Genomic DNA, 20840 nt, shown 5'->3' with positions numbered 1-20840 from the left:
CACTAGACTAGACTTGCATAGGAATGTGACCCCATAACTCCAATAGAGATTAATTTCGTGCCACAAAATAAAGACTAGAACTTATTGATACTTTTACAAATAACTCTACGGCAATAGATGTCGTTAATCGCAGTCTCACTGAGCATAATTACTGGAAAGCACTTAAAACGTCCAGTTAGTTATGTTAATAATTTACGAATCGCTACTAACGATACAGAATCATGAAGGTGCATAAGTACCTACCAGGCCAAAAATAATTTATCTAAAAATAACGGGTCATAATGTTTTGCTATCATGTACATGAAGTTTTGCTTTTAGCGCTTCCTTTAACCTTTATTTCTTCAAATTAATTTATAGATTCAGCTCCGAAGAGCGATTTGGGTATGTATACTGTTATAAAGGTTACTTTACAAGAAGCCGAAAAGACTTGGAGCAAGGAAAATCGCGAAGCTCAAGATCGAACGCGATTAAGGCTTATGATGTACTGGCCCCATAAAGGGGTGATAAGTCAAGATGACTTAATAGTGACAAAATTGGCTTTTGGTAATGCATTATGAGGAACTACGATAGTTACCTAGTTAGATATAAAATGCCATCTCTTAATGTAAATAATACATCTTAATTTTTAGACCTTAGGTTAATGGTTAGTCTCGTCTCGAAACCAATTAAAAATGTTTAAGTAGTTTTGCGAAAATGTGCTGTATAGTAAACATAAGAAAGTTCATTTTTAAAAAACTCATAATTTTAATTGTATAATATGTAATTGCAACTTCACAAAACAAATTTATTATAGACACTTAAAATATGATTGTTGTATTATTTTTCAATTTTCATCTCTTGCAATTTGAATCCTTAATAAATATTAAATTTTCGTTTATAAACCTAATCAATCCATTCTTTTTGCATTTCAATGATAAGAATTTTTATTGGTGGCAATTCATGCGCCGTACACGGTCATTGATGGCGGTTTTATTAATTACGTTCATGCAACTGCGGCAGCATTTTGTCTATGATATCAATATGCGGTTGAATTAATTCCAACAATGTTTAGATTCAATTCTGGCCCAATCAAAGACATTTTTTAATTCGACTCATTTTCTTGTCTTGTCCTTGCTATGATCAGAAATAATCCAGTTATATAATCTTGGTTGCCTTAAGTTATCATTCCTATCCAGGATTTTGAATGAGAGAGATTGCAAGATTTAATATATCTGTAGTTGAAAGACGCAGCAACAAATAAGCTCCGATAAAAGCCAAGAGGCTGATTGTAAATAGTTGAAGGAAAAAAAAGAACAGCAACAAATAATAATAGTTTCTCAACACATTACATCAAATGTCTATGTGCGCGATTTGTACTACTACGAAAATGGGAACATTTACAATTCTAGTACCCTTAACATCTAAATAGACATAGACATCGCTGTTGCACTCTTTTATTGAAAGTATCCCGCCTCTTTTTATCACAACGATAACGCTATTAGACTGAAATGATACGTATTACTCGAAGTGATATATCAATTAAGACACTCGGCCGGTATTTATTGAATTTCGGTCATAAGTATACAACTAAGTCGTTAGCTGCTAATCAACGGTAACAGAAGTATCGCATATCACAAATGTGCTAAATGAAAAACGGTACAGTAATGGTTTGTTCAAATAGGTAACCGTTATAACACTTTATATAAGGTGACTTATTAGAAACGCTCTCATTTCGTATAGATAAAGACAGTGTAGTTTTGACAGCAGTTCAAAATGACCAATAAATTGTGGTGGTTGTCAGTGGTGTCGGTACTGGTGGCGGCGGCGGCAACAACCTACGAAACGAATTTTGACAATGATGATGACGCTCTAATAGATGATATTGGAGAAGATAGAAAAGGAAAGATTTGTAAGTAATGCTTGGCGCTACAGTTTGTAAGGGTTTGGTTAATTGAAACTTTGTTCGACTGTTAATTTTATAATACTATTAAATTTTATGGCCATTAAATTAAATTAATGATCTTATGAAACATATATTTAGATTTTTGTATTAGACAAAGTTGTTTTTTATTTTCATCCTCAAAATAACTTTATTCGTATAGGTAAACAAGTACACATATGAACGTCACCAGAAAAGATGTTAAATTGTTTTTTTTTTTTTTTTTTTGAGAAAGGAATCTCGCTGTTGGCCTTAAGGGCCTTTACAGCTCAGCTCGGGCTGTTTTGGCGAGCGTAGCTCGGCCAGAATGGCGTTTTATCCCGCGGCTAGCGCAAGGGCGTCTCCTGTGAGACTCTAACCTCGGCTTGGGCCGTCGCGGGGCGGTCAATCGCCTGAAGGGCAGGACGGAAGCTCACTGTAGTGAGCGAAGTGCGAAGTAAAGGTCCCCGGTGAAGGCGGTTTTTTACCCTAATCTGTGATTGGCTATTTTTATTATTGGCCGCGCGGGCGGCATTTAATTTATTGTTTGCTACAGTAATTGGATCGTCCGGATCCGTTAGTATGTGTCGGGGCCTCCTACGAGCCTTTTTTGTCGGGAAGGGGTAATAGTTGATGCTATTACGCACCAGCGGATTGGGATGGTGTTTAGCCTTGTCAAAGTGGCGTGTGGACGCCAACTTCATCCATTGGGCTATGGTAGGGAGCTCCATGTCATGGTGGAGATCGACGTTTCTCACATAGAAGGGCGCACCGGTCGCGATTCTCGTGAATCGCGACTGAAGCACCTGTAGCCGGTGTATATAGGAGGGGGCACAATGCGCAAAGACTACGCTAGCGTATGTCATGCACGGTCGGATGCAGGCCTTGTACAGGGTGACCTTGTGTCTGAGAGACATGTGTGTCTGAGAGACATATGTTAAATTGATTCTAAATTTACATTTACTACCAGTTCGCAAGTCAATGGCGTAGAGCGGGCAAGAAACTCTCCGCCACTCTTTCGTTTGTAAGGCTAGCATCCATAAATATTTTAATTGGAGCAAATCAATCGCAAGGATTACGTTACGATTATCATTTGTCAATCAATAAAAAAAGCTTCATCGATTAATTTACGTTTAACAAGAGTTTTTAATTTATTTAGTAATATTTCTCCAATTTCGCTTAGGAGTTTGTAGTAAACACGAATAGTTTGGTAGTATCCTTTTATGTTGACTTGTTTATTTTTATTAATGTTTTTACCACTTGTAATCAACGCGAGAGCCGCACTCGTGATCACATTTGTATGTCCTATGGTAAAGCGACATACAGCCTATTTATACTAACTTTATTAATTTATTTATTATTGAGAAAACCCCCCTTATTCCTAAAAAATACTAAAGGTGCAACAAGTATAATAAAATGGGTTAAAATTAAATAGCACGCGTTTAATCGTTCTTTTTCAGTGTTTCCATTTATAAGTATCGTCAGATTTGCTAATTCTGATTGTTCGAGTACAAATACTATGAATGGAACGTGCCTAGCTAGACGCGAATGCAACAATCTCAATGGAACTATAACTGGGACTTGTGCAGCACGACGAGGAAGGTGTTGTGTAGGTAAGGAGACTTCGTAATCTAGGCCTGGCTTATATCAGCTGTGCACTGTGATTAATAAAGCATTATCATTTTTAGACTCTATGATTAATAAGTTTTGCAAAGATGACGGTTTTATTCATAGTAAATAAATCACTCAGTGGCGCTACAAATTCTATAGAGAATTCTGTCGTAGATTGTTTCATTAATTAATTTTATTTCTTAGAGACAAGTAGGTTATAAGGGTTGAGTGAGTAGCACGCTTGAATAGGCTAACATTCCTCAGTTTGAATATTGACAAATCATTATTTACCGATTTTCGTTACTTTATATGCGCCATGTTTGAAAGAGTCGTGTAGATATAATAATAATCCGAGTAAAATGTTTAAGTAAAATCTTATTTAAATCATTTCGTTTATTTTAGCAGTGCTTCATACAAATTGATTCGACATCGATTGTAACTTTGTCATTATTTTTAAGGTTTACCTTGTTATATTTGTTCACTGATTTGTGCTTGTATATCTTACGTTATATTCTCCCTTGCTTGCAAGTCAGAAAGCCGCGTGTCGCAATCTATATACACTATAAACTCCATGTAACGTCTCTCCATTTAACAACAAAATCCCTAAAGCGTCGAAATCAATTGGCTTTGGTTGGTTTATTTGTCTTCCACACACTCTACGTGGCATTAAACCCACTGTCAATAACGACAACAATTGAGTAATAAATTACTTTTTAAGTTGCTAGAATTAGTAAAAACCATGCAGCTGTATACGTTTTTATTATCCTAGCCCGCAATAAACTCGACAATCGGCATCATGCATACGAACTATCTAAGAAATTCGTTGTAATGTTTACAAATTAGGATTGCTTGCACGTGTAGACTGTTTTTGACCATGACTAATAAGTAGGAGTCATGGATATCTATACGTTTTTCTTTTCTCCATTTAACGACAACTCTCTAAAGCCATAAAATACACAGTCCCTTCGTCATTATATAGAGTTTACAATATATTTCATGTTCATTGTTTTCTTAAGTGCAATTACGAGTACAAGAAGGTCAGTTGCTATAAAGACATTTGAATACGTACTTACAGTGTCGAGAAGTTGTGGATCTACTACAAATGTGAACAATACATACTTCACAAGTCCTGGCTACCCCGCAGCCTTTGCAGGTGGACAGGCATGTAACCTTATTGTGAATCGCTGTAACAATATGATATGCCAGGTAAGTTAGTAGTTTAAGGTAAGCTAGTGTAACATAAGCCCAGTTGCTCGGATGGGCGTGTAAACGTGTGCAAATACTATGTAACTCTGAATATCAAACACCAACAATAAACAAAAATAAAAGGATTATATTAGGAATTTGATGGCAATTTTTACATTCCTGTAGTGTTATTAAATTTCTCTCTTTGGCACATATAGTATTTTTGAAGATTGTATTTTATTCTCTAATATAATGTTCTAAAAGAGGAAGTAATTCGTAGAATTGTTTTTCACTGTCGTTTTTTACTTTAGCAAAGTCAGTTTGTTGAGTTATACAAAATAAATGCAACGTTTTCTTCGGTTAATTATTTTGGTTTTTACCCAAAATCCTTTTTCGTTTTAATAGTAATACTAAGAGCAGTGTTTGTCTGTGAAAATATGTTCTACACTACGATTCTTAAACTTAGCGGCAGCAGTGCGGCCGCAGTACTGCCACGCAGCACGTTGCGGCAAATCTCAATGCGCCCTTATACACTTCAATCGCAGTCTAAGCACATTTAAAAAATTAAACTATTTAAAAATTGTAATACTTTTCTAAAGTCCAACTAACGCCTCTTACTTTTAGCTCCGAATTGATTTCCTCGACCTCGTCCTGGCACAGCCGAATGGTGATGGTGTTTGTAGCGTGGACTCACTGACGATAACAGGAGGAAACACTCAAGTGCCTGTGTTATGTGGGGACAATACTGGGCAAACCATCTTCGTTGACTTTAACGGGAACGCGGCAATTACTATCACCGTAGCAGCAACTCTTGCCACTACATTTGGTAGACGATGGAATATGAGATTAACACAACTTGGCTGTGATTGTCCAGGATTAGGTAGACCTTTTCAAATAATAAACGTGTGGTCTCGCTTTATTGAAAGGTTCTCATTTTTAGGTCAATACTCGTTTGGGGTTATTCAATAACTGAGTGAGTGAGTTTAACTGGTCGAAGTCCATGAAGGGGGCAAGGGGCAGCTACTTTATATGTTCCACTAATCATTATCGTTATATTCATCAGTCCTTTGTAGTTTCGAATGCGAAACAATTATTTTATTATTACTTTGAAATTCAATTTTAAATCTTAAATTATTTTATAAATATCGTATAGATATAAAGTCTACGTGGTTCTATTTATCAAATAAAATACCCATGATATTTCGGTATAAAATTAACAAACAATACCGCAACTAGTTATCGATATGCCTTGGTATATACAACACATATGTTATATTTCAGCGCCAAACGGTTGCCTCCAATATTATACAGGCAGCACTGGAACGATAACAAGTTTTAACTATGGAACGCCAGCAAACGCGGTGCTCAGTGGCTCCTTCGTAACGGGAACGCGACAAATCGCAAATACCAATTATGGTATTTGTATAAGAATGGAAGCAGGATTTTGTGGAATTCAATATGCACAAGTAAGATTCACTATTAAAATACTGGCTTTAAATCTCGATAAATTGTTCAAGTTATAGATAAATTTAATCCCTTAGTTTTCTACTGCAGTCGTCATATGTAGCATTTAAATTTGTTTGGTTCACAAGAGGGCAGTTTAGGCTTGCCGGTCGCGTCGTATATATTAGATTACTATAAGGAGTTTTTAAATTACAGACGGGAGGGGATATTTTCTCATTCACGGTGACGGGTGATGTGGAGGGAGCGGATAACACTGTGTTAGGAACCCCGGTCGGTGCAGTTAACGGCCTGGCATGCACTACGGACTTCGTGGTCATACCTAACCCAATTAATACCGCTACAAATTTGCCTGTAGGAGTAGACCGCTTTTGTGGTCTCGGCTTTGTTCCAGTTACATGTAAGTTCAAATGTCATTTCAGTAAAACGATTTTCAGTCATAGGGCCGTGCGTTCGACCGTCTGCTTTCCAATGCACTTAACACAAATAATACTTGTTCGTACGTGAAGGAAGACATTGTGAGGGAACGGTCTTATTTTAGACGTAACGTGTGGAAGGCACAATTGTCTGATCATATACTATAATATGCACGGTTATTATTAATTAATAAGGTAATTCGATGTCTTTCCGTTAAACGGTGATAAGGGTGGTTATTTGGGATTTCTACCCGTATTATACTATTTTTTTTAGCTTTTTTCAAAATAAATCAAAAATTTTACAGTAAAAGTATCAATTTAAATCCAATTTTTTCTTGTTTATAAGTCAGAATAACGAAATTATTTAAAAAAAACGTTTTATTTCCAATAAATTGTCTTAAACACACACAACTTTATAAAGGTTGGCTTGCAGATGATTTTAAAAATAAATGTGCTTAGCTCTTAAACAATGCTTAACAACTGCTTAACTTAATTCTAAGAAACTGAAAAATATCTTGTTCTAATTGATCACAAAGGAAGCAGAATTTTTTTGTTATTCAATAACCCTGTATATCTCTATGAATTAAATAAAAAAGGAGATCTCGTGAACAGTTCTAACACCACTGGCTAAATTTACTTTTATATTATTAAAAAAGGATTTATATTTAAATTGATTAATTATCTACGAACTAGCACTATATAATATATTCCATTATCTGTATAATTAAAAATATACCATACGAAAAAACTAATTGAGAATATTTGTTACAGCGACGCTTAAGCCTTTCGTGTTTTACGTCGTTACCAATGCTAATGAAGGTGCAGTGGGCGCTACACCACCCGACATCGCCAATAGAGGTTTCTCAATAAGATACTCACAAACCGCCTGCTAAGCTTCACATTTAGAATTTATTATTTTATTTAAGACTATTATTATTTTATTTTAATTTAAAAATACAATGGGGATTTCACATATTTTTGAAATGTTATGTTTCGACGAAGATCTTAGAAACTTTGTAAAAGTCCATAATTTAGAAATAAAAATACCAAAGTTCAGGCAATTTGAATTTGTTACGACTAACTTGAAAAGGAAATTGTGATTAATTAAAATTGTAATTTACTTTTTGACTAATAAAAAAGATTAAACCTATTTTAAGATGTTTAACATTTCACTTAAAACACATTTTAGCGTTTGTAGAAAGGTATACACATAGTAATAACGAGTACCTAGTGCAAATTAAAATACGTAAATTAGGAAATAGTAAGTTTCGGTTGACAGAATATACATTTTCCTACTACAAAGGTATTTCGGATGCGACATTCGAGATTAGACATTTTGTCTTTCGATATTTAACATACTTATAGGTTTACTTTGAGAAAACTATTGTTAATGCAAAGCTTCAATTGTTGATAGATACCAACATGGAATACCTTTTTGATGGCGCCTAAAGTGTGAAAATCTATTCTGTAAAACAACTTATGTTATGCATAGTAGTCTGCTATCAGCAAATATTCCTTTGATTTGATTCCAAGTACTGTCAATCAACACAAGTCTATCGATAAATAAATTCTTACTTTGGTAAAGTGTATGTACCTAATTGCTTCATTAATCCACCAACATTATAGCCATGGGTTAACTCGGCTAATAGGTGGTCAGAATACGACTGCTTTTCATTTCTGCCAGTTAACAACTTAGATACAGTGTAAGCATCAGTCTCAGGATAAAGGAGAACAACTCTTTCATCTTCAACATATACGTGGTATATTGGGGATTGCAAAAATGTTTACATCTTTAGTATAACACTGCGGCATGTGCAGATGGACTCTTTACATTAATTTTACGCTTGTGTTTTATTGTATAGACATTTATGGGTTGGTTTAGCTTAAACATTTTTGTTTTAATGTTTGTAAGAACACAGACTAAAATGAGCAATTCACATCTTATATTACAAAGTGGTGGAATCCTACCCTGGAGAGTGGAAGCAGGCACGTACCTAATAAGTATACAAAAATACATCCGGGATTTACAACAAGTGGACATGGGACATTTTTAAAATTAAGCAAAACATCGACGTCACTTATTAATTACTACTTTAACTTGCTTATTGTTTTCATCAGAAAATTGGCTTGGTAAGCAAATCGTAAACTAATTTTAAAACTTTCAATAAAATTATAAAGAGCTACTATGGGATTTATTTTATTCAAAATGTGTAACAATACTGTTTACTATTTCCATATTTCAGTTCACAGTAATTATGTGATGAACGAATGACGAATTACGAACCGATCCGTCTACAGAGTTTTTGAAATTTCTATGGCAGCGATAAACTCTTCAAAATATGACATCCAGTGGAGAAGCAAAATTTGTGATTTTAGACATTGTTTTGTATTTTTTATTTTAATCTGAAAACAATGTTCTTATTTAAATGTTTTTCTTGGTGCGCATCTTTTATTTCAAATATATAAGGTCCAACCTTATATATTTGAATGAAAAGTTGAATAATAATAGACTACCGTACATTATACGAGATTAGTTTGGATTAATCTTCTTCTCGAGTTCTTCTGCTTACTATAGATCAGATTAAATTCTTATAATCCACAAAATCGGATTGAGTTGTAAAAACTACTCCCTACCCGTAGATAATTAAAAGTAAGCCCATACAGACTTGACCCTCTGGGAGTCGGTAGTTATTTATAATGTCCGTTTTTATTCATGTTATGACGGCTGCCAAAGTAAGGAAAATATTGAGTCCGTGTTATCTGTAAATATTTCTAAGAAATATGCTTTTGTTCCAGGGAACCTATGGGTTTTATCTATTTTCATAAGTATTTATACAGTACGTCAAATAGTTTCCAAATAAATCAACGGATTGTTTGATTATTTGATATGATTGGAAACAATATTTTAATGTGAATTATGAAATTATTTCTTTACTTCTTTATTTTATGAACTAAACAAATAGCTAGTTGACATCATTTCCTAAAGATGTTTTCATTATGAAATAAAGGATAGAAACTGCGCTAAACAAGATACTAATATAAACATCATATGTAGGTGTTTATTAGCACACTGATGCTTAAAGCCTCCAGATTCTCGCGAGGCGCCTCATCAAGACCCCGACCACCCATCTTAGCGAGTGGAGACTACACGAGTGGAATAAATCCACAATCTCGATTTATTTAGTTGCTCTACTTTATGTGCCTACCAATATTATAATGTCTTACGTTTATTTCACAAAAAATATATAAATTATATAATATCATGCCGTTATATATAAATAAACGTTAGTTTTATTTAATTTTAAGCTTTATCTTGCTTAGGTGTCCTCTAAAAGTTGCCATTAATATCTTCTTTTAGTTTTAACTTCTATATAGCTATATTTAATTCTTTTCTTATCCGATCCTACTATTGGATTCCAAATTATTGGTTCTATGTGATAAAATTCTATAAAAGCTAAACACAACTCGTTACTCCACTACGTCATGATAAGAAAATTTACCCTTCCTTACAATGCAGAGTTAACTTCTAGAGTGGATGATCTACCCACTATTAATAAAATCTTCCTTTAATTCTATATTGGTTTTGAGTAAAGTCGAGTATGGTTAGAACGGACACAAATGTTACTTTAAGGATTAGTTTATACAGTAATGAAACTATTAATGTTTTAAAGCAAATTATTTTTATTTTTTTCCTCATATGTTTGTTTTTCCCCTAATCTATATTGGTCCGACTTTAAACTGTAACTCTACATCTATGATACAACTATACTTAAGTAAAATCAAGAACTGTAAATTAAAACACTAATTCTCATAAAAAATACTAAACATTTATTATAAACGTGTTATTAAATTCTTGTAATTTTTACCACTTGTAAAAATATATGTATATTATATAAACAAAATAATACTATTATTTGATCGATAAAAAATGTCGTCAGAGGACAACCTAGAACCTAGAAGAAAGCTACTAATATTAAATCTAATTTTATTTTAGGATCAACATATTTCTCACTAAATTATAAAGTTGGCTACATATTTTAGTCGGAAGTAAGTATTCTTACTATAATATTTTACGCCTTGCATAAAAAAAATGTGTCACATTTGAGTCTCAATAGAGTCAAACAAGTGCTAATAATAATATATTTTATTAGATGTTAGGCCCAAAAATGGAAATTGATTTATGAATTTTAAGCTGCACAGTGAAAACACACATATATATTACACAAGTAGACGTATAGTATGTTATAGCAGATAAAAATACTGTATAGTCAAGTGAACTCTATAGTCTATACATAGTCTTTTCTGTTTATACTCCTTGCGTGTACTTCATTAATGGATATTGGTCACCCTTGGCGGGAAATTGAAAAAGCGCGGTACTATTTTTTTCTAAAATAATACTTTAATTAAAATAAAGATTATTTCTTTGTAAATAACAGTATTAATAGACAAATTAAATATAAACATAGTGTATAAATAATAAAAATGGAAGGAAACGAGGGGGGCGGGCTTGACCCGCCCAACTCAAAAAAGAGACCACGACGGCGGCTCGAAGATCCCCAAAATGTTTCTGATGCTGGCGGCGGAGGCGGTGAGAAAGACTCGTATATCCCATATCTCAAGCCTAATTATAAAAGACTATATCCTGAAAATTCTATTAATATGGAATTTAAGGTTTTTATTGAAAACAAAAATATTCAGGACAGGCTGGGAAATAAAAGCCCAATATATTTAAACCACATATTTTCCGAAATTAAAGGCGTGGTGGCAATAAGGCGAATTAGCGCAAATAAAATTGTTGTCATATTTAAACAACATAATACAGCTAATAACTTGATACACAATATACATTTTCTTGAGAAACATGATATGAAAGCATACATTCCAGCAGCTCAAATTGAAAAAACTGGTATTATCAGATTTGTGCCTGCAAGTATATCAAATAAAGAACTATTTACGAAATTAACTTCTACAAATGAAATAATTGCAGTTAGGAGATTTATGAAAAAAATTGGCAATGAATTAGTCGGAACACAAACTGTTAGTATCACATTTTTGGCAAACTCTTTACCTGAGAGTGTCCAATATGATTTATTTTTTTACAGAGTGTTTGAATATATACCTCCTCTCCAACAATGTTTCAAATGTATGAAATTTAATCATTATGCTAAAATTTGTAATGGCAAACAGCGTTGCTCTATTTGTTCAGGTGAACATTCTTATAAAGACTGCAATAAACAAAATGAGATTTGCTGTGTAAATTGCAGTGGACCTCATTTAGCAATATCCAAAATGTGTCCAATAAAAATGAATAAAATCCTAGAAAAGAAAAATAAAATAACATATGCAAGCATTGCCAGCACAAAAGATAACAATGAGTTCCCTCCCCTTCCACCACGCTCCAACCCTGTAAATAAAAAAGTGATTAGTGTAAATAATGCACCCAAATATGTAAATAAATCTATAAATATTAAGCCTGTCTCACAGGCTGTAAGTATTAATGATATAAAATCACAAATAATTGCAAACAGTGATGTACTTATGGCCCTGGTACAAACACTGGTTCAAATAGGTAATAAGAATGATAATGAGCCTATAACTACAACATTTATTAAAGATATACTTATTAAAAATTTGTCAATATAATGGATACACAACCATATACAACATCATCTCTACGTATTGCGCAATTTAATGTTCAAGGTACAAATCATAAAAAACATCTTCTTACAAAATTCTTAAATGAAAATAATATTGATATTTGTTTACTAAATGAGACATGGTTAAAAGACCATCAATCTTTTTATATTTCCGGTTATAATTTCTACAATAAAAATTCAAAAAATCCTCGTTATGGTGTAGGAATATTAATTAAACCATATTTGAAACACAATGTTATAAATACTACTTTTTATGAAGATATTCAAACTATAGCCATAAGTATATACACAGAAAATACTACACTGTCTATTCTTTGTGTGTACTGTCCTCCGTCATGTAGAAGTATAAGAATGAATAGATTGCACAATATTATAAGAGAATTACCGAAGCCTCTTTTTGTAAGTGGTGATTTCAATGCATATCATATTGCTTTTGGATGTATGTCTACGAAAAGTCGAGGGAATAACTTATATAATATAATTGATGAATGTGATTTATGTATTTTGAATAATGGTAGCTTTACTACAGTAAATTATCCTACACGCAACCCCTCAGCAATAGATGTAAGCTTTGTTAGTCCATGTGTGGCTCCTCTTTGTGAATGGTCAGTACATGATGATGCTATGGGTAGTTATCATTATCCAACCATAACAAACATTACAATGTGCATTGAAAGATACACAATTAATAAACATGTTGACAGATTTTTATATGATAAAACAGATTGGACAAAGTATAGTGAATTGTCTGGTTTGGTCTTCCATGACATGATGGTTAGCGAAGAGAGTCCAGTAAAATCTTATGATGAGTTTTGTAACCGGCTCAATAAACTCAAACTCATGGCAGTTCCTAGATTCACTAGGACTAACTTTAGGAGTAGACCACCAGCCCCTTGGTGGAACAGTATATGTGAACAAGCCGTAATACAATCTTACAAAGCCTTGAAATTGTATAGAAATGATTCAACAGATTATAATTACATCAACTATAAAAGATTAGATGCTTTAAAAAAACGCACTATAAAGGAGCAAAAAAGAATCAGTTGGAATGGTTTTTGCAATAGTTTCAATAGAACTACACCCATCAGTAAAATTTGGAATCTCATTAAAAAGTTTAAGGGTATCAGAATTGGTAATAAATCATATAGGGATGAATTTGTAGAGCCACTTTTAGATAAGTTATCAGATAGTAACAATTTACTTGACCCAAATTCATTAGACAATTATTTTAATATTAACAATGAAAATCCTCAATCTAAATTTTTATTGGATTCTTTTTCATGGTCTGAACTTTTAATGAGTATACAATCTAGAAGAAATACTAGTCCTGGTTTAGATGATTTTCCATATTTATTAATAAAACATCTATCTGAATCTGTACAAAAGCTATTTTTGAATGTTCTTAATAATCTATGGCATAAAAAACTCATACCAAGTTCATGGCAAACTCAATGTGTAATACCTATATTAAAACCAGATAAGTCACCTGAACAGATCAGTTCTTATCGTCCAATTTCGTTATCATCATGTATTGGAAAAATATTTGAAAATATGGTGAAATCTCGACTTGACTGGTATGCAGAATCCAATAATGTCATTCCACACATTCAATATGGATTTTGCAGAGGAAGAAGTTGTGTTGATAGCTTCATTTCTCTCATATCGGATCTGAAAAATGCAAAAAACAATAAATTACACACAGTTTGTGTATTTCTAGATGTGCAAGGTGCATTTGACAGTGTGGATCCTGGCATACTGGTGAAGGTACTCAGTAATTCTGGTATACCTGGACAATTATGTAAATGGATTTATGATTTCCTTAATAACAGAATACTATATGTTAGGCATAACAAAATCTTATATGGACCTAGAACTGCATCAAAAGGTACTATACAAGGTGCCACATTATCACCCTTGTTGTATAATTTGTATACTTGTGAGATATGTAAATATGTTAATATTAAAAATGTAAATATACTTCAATTTGCAGATGATTTAGTGTTGTATAGTTCAGATGTAAATTTAACAGTAGCCATTGAAAATGTTAACACTGCCTTAAGACAGTTAAATAATTATTATCAACACACATTAAAATTGAAAATAAATGCTGGCAAAAGTAATTTAATGCTATTTGGAAAGGACACACCAGTGGTGGATGTTGTCTATAATGGTGATGTCATTCAAAGAGTCACCTCACACAAATTTTTAGGTATTATCATTGACCAGAAATTGTCATTTGAAGAACATATTAAATATGTATCTAGAAATGCATTAAATGGTGTTAACATTTTAAGATGTCTAGCAGGTGTTACATGGGGTGCAGATCCCAAAATACTTTCATTATTATATAAATCTATTGTAAGAAGTCATTTTGATTATACTTCTTTAGCTTATTTAAATAGCACTCATGTACATAAATTGGATATATTGCAGAACAGAGCTTTGAGGATCATATCAGGAGCAATGTGTTCGACTCCCATAAGGGCCATGGAAGTCGAAACAAATATTATGCCATTGATATTGAGACGACTTATGCTTGCAGAAAGATACTGCCTGAAACTATTATCATCAAATAATATCCAAATTATAAATAGGATAATACCTCACCCAATCAATATAGATGGTCCACTCACTTCACCAAATGATCTCCTGAGAGGTACATCTCCAACTCTGTGCCAGATCTTCTTAGAAATACAATCTCATTATTCGAACATCAAAAAACTTTCACACTGGTCGTGCTACACTCATTCATACAGTTGTATCACTCATCCTATTACGATTTTATCAAATTCAATCGAAAATAATTCAGATTTACTGGCTTTTATAGAAGAAAATAACAAGTATTATACAATCTACACTGATGGCAGTAAAGGCAATGATTTTGTGAGAAGTGCGGTATATGATTCCCAAAAAGATGTTGCTCAAAGCTTTGCTCTCGATAAAAAGTGCTCCATATTTACAGCAGAGGCATATGCAGTTTTTGCCGCTTTAAAATCTATAATTTCTATAAATAATTGTAAATATTTTCTAATTTTGACAGACTCTTTGAGTCTTTTACATAGCCTTAAGCATTCTAATATTAATCATTTTAAAACGAATTATATTATTTATTTAATTAAAGATACTGTCTTGCGGTTGCATAAAAAAGATATAACTGTTGCCTTTATGTGGGTACCCTCACATAAAGGCATTACTGGTAACGAAAAAGCAGACAAAGCTGCATATGAAGGGATTAACACTCTTAATGTCAGAAATGTGGTACAGGTTCCTATGACTGATTATTATTATTATATCAATAACTCGATAAAAAATTTATGGACAACATTATGGGAAGAAGATCAAAAATTGAAAGGAAAATGGTATGGTAGTATACAGGAAAATTTACATATAAGACCCTGGTATGATGAGTTGAATACTAGCTGTATCGTGAGTCGTGAGTTCCACAATCAACAGATTGCGCTTTGGGCATAACACTGCACCCGCGCACCTCGCTAAACTTAATATTATAACTAACAATATTTGCTCTTTCTGTAATAATAACGAGATCGCAGATATCAACCATATCTTTTTTAAATGCCAAAACCAAATATTCATTTTTAATATATTTTTAATAATATTGGCAAGTGAAATAATGGAAATTAGTGATCCCTCCCGCCGCCAGTTGTGTGATTTGCTCAAAAACAAAAAGTGTTATAGTGCATTATATAAATACATCAAAAATACCGTGGGAAAGATTTAAGAAAACAAGTGAAACGATAGAATAACATGTGAATTAGTGACCGTAAATAAGAAGACTTGGCTTAAAGGTCTCGTTACCAGGCCATAAAATTATTAAAAAAAAAAAAATTAATGGATATTGGAGCTCTAGTGTTTTTAATAAAAATAATTTTAGTAGCTTGAAATTCAAATGAAATTCAAAGAAAGTCAGTGATTTTATTAGTCTACATCATTGCAATGAATTGATGCTATGTTTTAATCCAAAATGGCTTATGTTAATGGTATGAAGTATAGATACGAATTCTTTCTGAATTCAGCCATTCATGACAATTCAATAGTTTACATGTTATGTTATCGAGAATTTAAATGATGATGCCTAACGCCTCTGATAATAATTGGGACCCTTGTAAGTATTGCTTCGTAATTTTACTTGTTTTGTATTCAATATACATAATGAATATAACGCTCAGTAAAAGAATGTTGTAATTTATACTACATTAATCTGAACAAAATAAATTTATGGATCGCTTATAATAAACTTAAAATTACTAATTTTAGACTTGGGAGGACTGTTAGCATCATCAAAAGAAGAACAGTGAAGTGACGATGGAGAAGATGAAGCATTCCTTAGTGAATTGTTACAATCAAAACAACTGCATTGTCTTGTCCAAGCCTATAAAAAATAGTAGCCACAGGTAAGGAAGTTAACAAATGTTATCAAATGCAATGTAAGTTACTTAAGAAGTTTTAGAAATGTTTGGTAAATTGAAAACTCTCTAAAGAATTTAAAGATCTTACTTTAAAAACCACAATTTAATATATCTTCTTGACACAATTTTGTCAAGGTAGAACTTAATTTATTGTCTAAGGATTGATTGATAGCTAAGCTTTTTTTGGCATGTAATGAAGTAATATGGTCTTGCATGTTATTTGTCTGTTATACTTGTTTATGTATTTCACGAAACCCTATTGACTTAAGAGGCTAAAGGGTCTTGTTACATTCAGTGAGTTAAGTGGTAGCTAATATTTCAATACATTTTTTAATTGTTTTGAAATAAACATTTAGGTTGATATGAGCCTGATTTATCTTACAAAGTATTTTTTTTTTTTCTTTAGAAAGTACAAGTAAAATATTTTGGCCAATAGTGTTTCTTAAAATATTCTGCCCTTTAATTACAGACCACTTTATGCATACATGATGGAGTAGCTGAAAAAGATTATTACCCACATTTACCAGACATTCCTCCGGATAGAGATGTGGATGAAGAAACTGTGTACAAAATAGTACAATTACTTAAAAGTGATCAACCCTTGGTAAGTTATATTTTATTTAGGTTTAGATGTTTGTTTTATTAATATAATAAAACTTTTTCAAGTTTCAATTTAAAATAATCCATTTTAAATTGAAACACCTTTCATTGAATGTTAATAAAGCATAAAAAGGTAAAACTTATTTGGACTAATAATAAATAAAAGACAATAATAAAACTTTATTTTTAATTAATCATCATTATGTTTCTGTATAAACTAATATTTTTCAAAAGAAAATTATTTTCACAATACCTATAAAAGTAATATGTGGAATGTGTTACCATTTACAAATTGCATCTATGTATTGTGTTATGTGTTACTAAAGCTATATATCTTTATAATCAAATATATTCTTATTTCAACAGTAATCTCAATTTAGAACATCTTAAATTCTTTCTATGTACTTTATATTTATTGCTAAAATATAAATTTCAAGGACAAAGCTTTTGATGGTGAAATAAGTCTTCATTACCATTGTTGCTCACTTAGATTAAATATTCAATTTGGATCTTAAAAGGGTGAAGCAGTGGTGAGACCAGAACTAATTGTGGTAAATTTTACCATTACTTGCTTTTTCAGTATTAATTCCCTTCATATTTTATGACTCCATTTCTCATCCACCACATAAAACATTTTCTTAATTTTTTGTAGCTGCTATATCTAGATGTTGGCACAATTCGTATTGTGGTTTCAAACCCCCACCAGTGTCAAATTTTGTGAATCATAACTTTATGTTACTTGTGATACAGATTTCGTATTATAAAATTTTTTAGTTCCTGACCCTTAAAATTATTGCTTTTAAATATATTATAGAGTAGATTCTAGTAATTAATATATGCTAGTATATGAAGAGTTAAGATATTGCTTAGGGTAATAATTGTTATATATATTATCTGTGGTTAACGCGATTACTTCACATTTAAAAAAAACTTATTCAAGGGACATTATTCTCCTTAACTCGACCTTTCAAGAACTTTAAGCAATCATGTTAGCTTACCAAATTTGTGCCATATTATTAAATTAAAAATTGTTTTGTTTAGTTATGAGTTTAGTAGGCTATATAATTGATATTACAAAAGATTATATCAATTGAATCAGTATTGTTGCTGTTTACTGTCGAGATCACTCAATCGATTTTAATCTTAATAATATTTTTATACTGGTTATGTTTAATGAAGTATTAAAATTGTTTTTAAATTCCTAAAATAGTTTGTAACATAGTGCCCACATATGGTGTACACTTAGGTGCCTAAGTGTATAACTAGTGTAATATAACTAGTCCAGCCATAAGTTCTGTTACAAATGAGAATGCATTTAAAATATGAAGTAGGTAATGTAATATTATTAAAATTTATACCTACATAATTATTAAACTCTCAGCAAAAAATTAAAAAATATTGTATTCGAAATGGCTTCCTTTGGCTTTTATACAGGCCCTGCCAGGCCGGCCCAGGATGCCAACTACCATAATATGAGGTCTAAAGGGTTGCGGTCTGGGCTAGATAGGGGCCAATCTTCAGCTCTTATGAAGTCTCGAACGTTGGTTTCAAGCCAGGCTTGGGTAGTTCGTGTCTTATAACCAGATGCAAAATCCTGCTAGAAAGTCCACGTATATTTTTAAAAAGGGTATTGCTGAGAGTCACAACATGATCCAAAACTGTATATTGCTTTACTTTGTCTTAAGTCTTTGTCGTAAGTTTTCACTCCTTTTTCACAAAAATGTAGTTTAGTGACTCGTTGTTAAGATCCGCTCCACCAAACCATTACTGACGCAGGATTATGACCACGTTGTATCTCTCCGACCACTTGAGCAGCTTCTTTAGAACTGCGAGCGTACACTTTATTATTTTGCTTATTGTACTGTTCTTCAATCGTAAAATTTATTTCATAGGTAAAGAGCATATTTTTGTGCTTTTCACTTGCGTATCACGACAGAAGGTGTTTTGATCAATCCACTTTCTTTTATTGTAAATTTAGGGCATGTTCTGTTTTTTTTTTGTTCCTAACGGTGTTTCGATGAATTCTCGCTTTGTAGTTCTTAAAAGACGCAGACGCCCCGATCTTTTCTGGTCTTCGACAAACGAAGTGTTGTTGTATCTGTTGATAGTACGATATACGAACATACGGCTGATACTTAAGCTTTTGAAGTGTCTGGAATATGACCGAAGGCTCCATATCCACTTTGAACAAGGTGATCACTGCAATCGTATTTTCTTTAACACCCCATACCATACTGTAATTTGATAATGAACACGAAACAATATGTGAAATGGCTCAAAATCGTAACAATATTTATGGCCAGATTTATGTTAAATATATAATAGAATTTAATATAACACGTTTACTTGATGTGAGATTCATGATTCCGAAAATAAAATGCAATAAGCCATTCCAAGTTATAGCACAGTTTTTGTGGACTTAGTACATAAGCTAGAGTGTTAGGGTCTATTCCTGACGAAACAATAATTGTTTTAAATTAATAAGCAGGCTTCTTCTCGTAAAAATGTGTAAGAAGGCGGGTCTTAATTTCGAAAAGGGTGATATCTTGCAATTTGTATCTCAGGATGATGCATACCGGTATGTAGATACAGCAATAAACAAATATATTAACAGAAATAAAATCGAACTACTTTTAGGTTTAAGATTGTAATTTTTTTAATAACATTGTTTCAGGTGGCAGGCTCGGCGAGAAAACGATAAAGTTATGAGAGCGGGTTTGATACCGTCTCGGGCTTTGCAGGAAGGTCGGATTATACATGAGCGGCAAAGTGATCCACAATCTACTGACGGTATGATTTTTATAAGCTGAGGAAATCGGCGTACCTTAGACGTACAAATAGTCATCAATTCTGATTTACATGCCTATTAAGAAAAAAGATAGTGACAAAAGACAAAGAAACCTTAGCGCATGTAGCTCTATTGGTTTTTAATTATTTACTGCATTAAATAAAAACATTTAGTATATTTTTAAGATTTATAATAACTATATTCTTTCAGGCAAACCAGCTCTATGTTCACCAATAAATGGCAACACGGACTGTAGTCCAAACACAACTTGTTCGCCGACTCCAAACGCGACTGCGCTTCTTCCTTGCTAAAATCTACGATATAAAAGATAATGATGATTTTGATCGGGCGATGTTACCGACATACGAAGAAGTGGCAAGATTGTATCGAAGGCCGGGTGTATTTCGACCGATTGTGTTGGTTGAATCACCAGGGCGTTGGTAGAAATGAAATGAGTCGACAACTCAGCGCTACCGATCCGAAAGACACATACATACTTTTCGGGATGAGAATTACATGTGAGTACTATTAAATATCGAGTGAAAAAAGTATCGCTATAACCCCTAACGGAAATATTAAGAAAGGAGACGTCATTTTGACGTACGATCGTCAGACTTAAAGCTAAATCTCGTGTATTTTTGGTTAAGACATGTATTTTCTTCATCGCGTTTTCGTATGAGAGAATATATAGACCATCGGTGCATATCCGCTATTCGAACGCATGACCTCAGGGTTTGATAGGCGCTCGCTTAAGTCAATAGGCCTGCTGTCAATGCGCTAACACGCTGCAGTGAGCAG

At 32.8% G+C, this 20840-nt stretch overlaps 3 protein-coding genes across 6 annotated transcripts in view; all 3 read left to right on the top strand.

Moving 5' to 3' along the window:
- The first annotated feature begins 1752 nt into the window (after positions 1-1752).
- Positions 1753-7475, top strand: LOC123718785. The gene is made up of 7 exons (XM_045675573.1): positions 1753-1888; positions 3358-3510; positions 4584-4714; positions 5318-5573; positions 5975-6159; positions 6353-6554; positions 7342-7475. The coding sequence occupies exons 1-7, from the start codon at positions 1753-1755 to the stop codon at positions 7461-7463; spliced, it is 1185 nt and encodes a 394-aa protein (XP_045531529.1). The 3' UTR covers positions 7464-7475.
- A 3501-nt stretch (positions 7476-10976) lies between these two features.
- LOC123718382 lies at positions 10977-12264 on the top strand. Its single transcript, XM_045674793.1, has one exon. It carries the CDS (start codon positions 11053-11055, stop codon positions 12211-12213), a length of 1161 nt encoding a protein of 386 aa, XP_045530749.1. The 5' UTR covers positions 10977-11052; the 3' UTR covers positions 12214-12264.
- Positions 12265-12576: 312 nt separating this feature from the next.
- Positions 12577-20840, top strand: part of LOC123718380 (F-box-like/WD repeat-containing protein TBL1XR1) — a 58884-nt gene continuing 50620 nt past the window's right edge. For 2 of the 4 annotated variants that reach the window (XM_045674790.1, XM_045674786.1), the window contains exons 1-6: positions 13749-14585; positions 14661-16350; positions 16503-16639; positions 17124-17258; positions 19929-20044; positions 20253-20560. The gene's annotated coding sequence lies outside the window, so the exon portion shown is untranslated. Of the gene's footprint in view, positions 12627-13743; positions 14586-14660; positions 16351-16502; positions 16640-17123; positions 17259-19928; positions 20045-20252; positions 20561-20840 lie in introns of those variants that run through there. The other 2 variants (XM_045674788.1, XM_045674787.1) reach the window with 2 other exon arrangements.

Source organism: Pieris brassicae, chromosome Z, assembly GCF_905147105.1.
Source record: "Pieris brassicae chromosome Z, ilPieBrab1.1, whole genome shotgun sequence".
Lineage (NCBI taxonomy): Eukaryota > Metazoa > Arthropoda > Insecta > Lepidoptera > Pieridae > Pieris > Pieris brassicae.
Note: the sequence above shows the minus strand (reverse complement) of the source record. Positions and strands in the feature narration are given on the sequence as shown.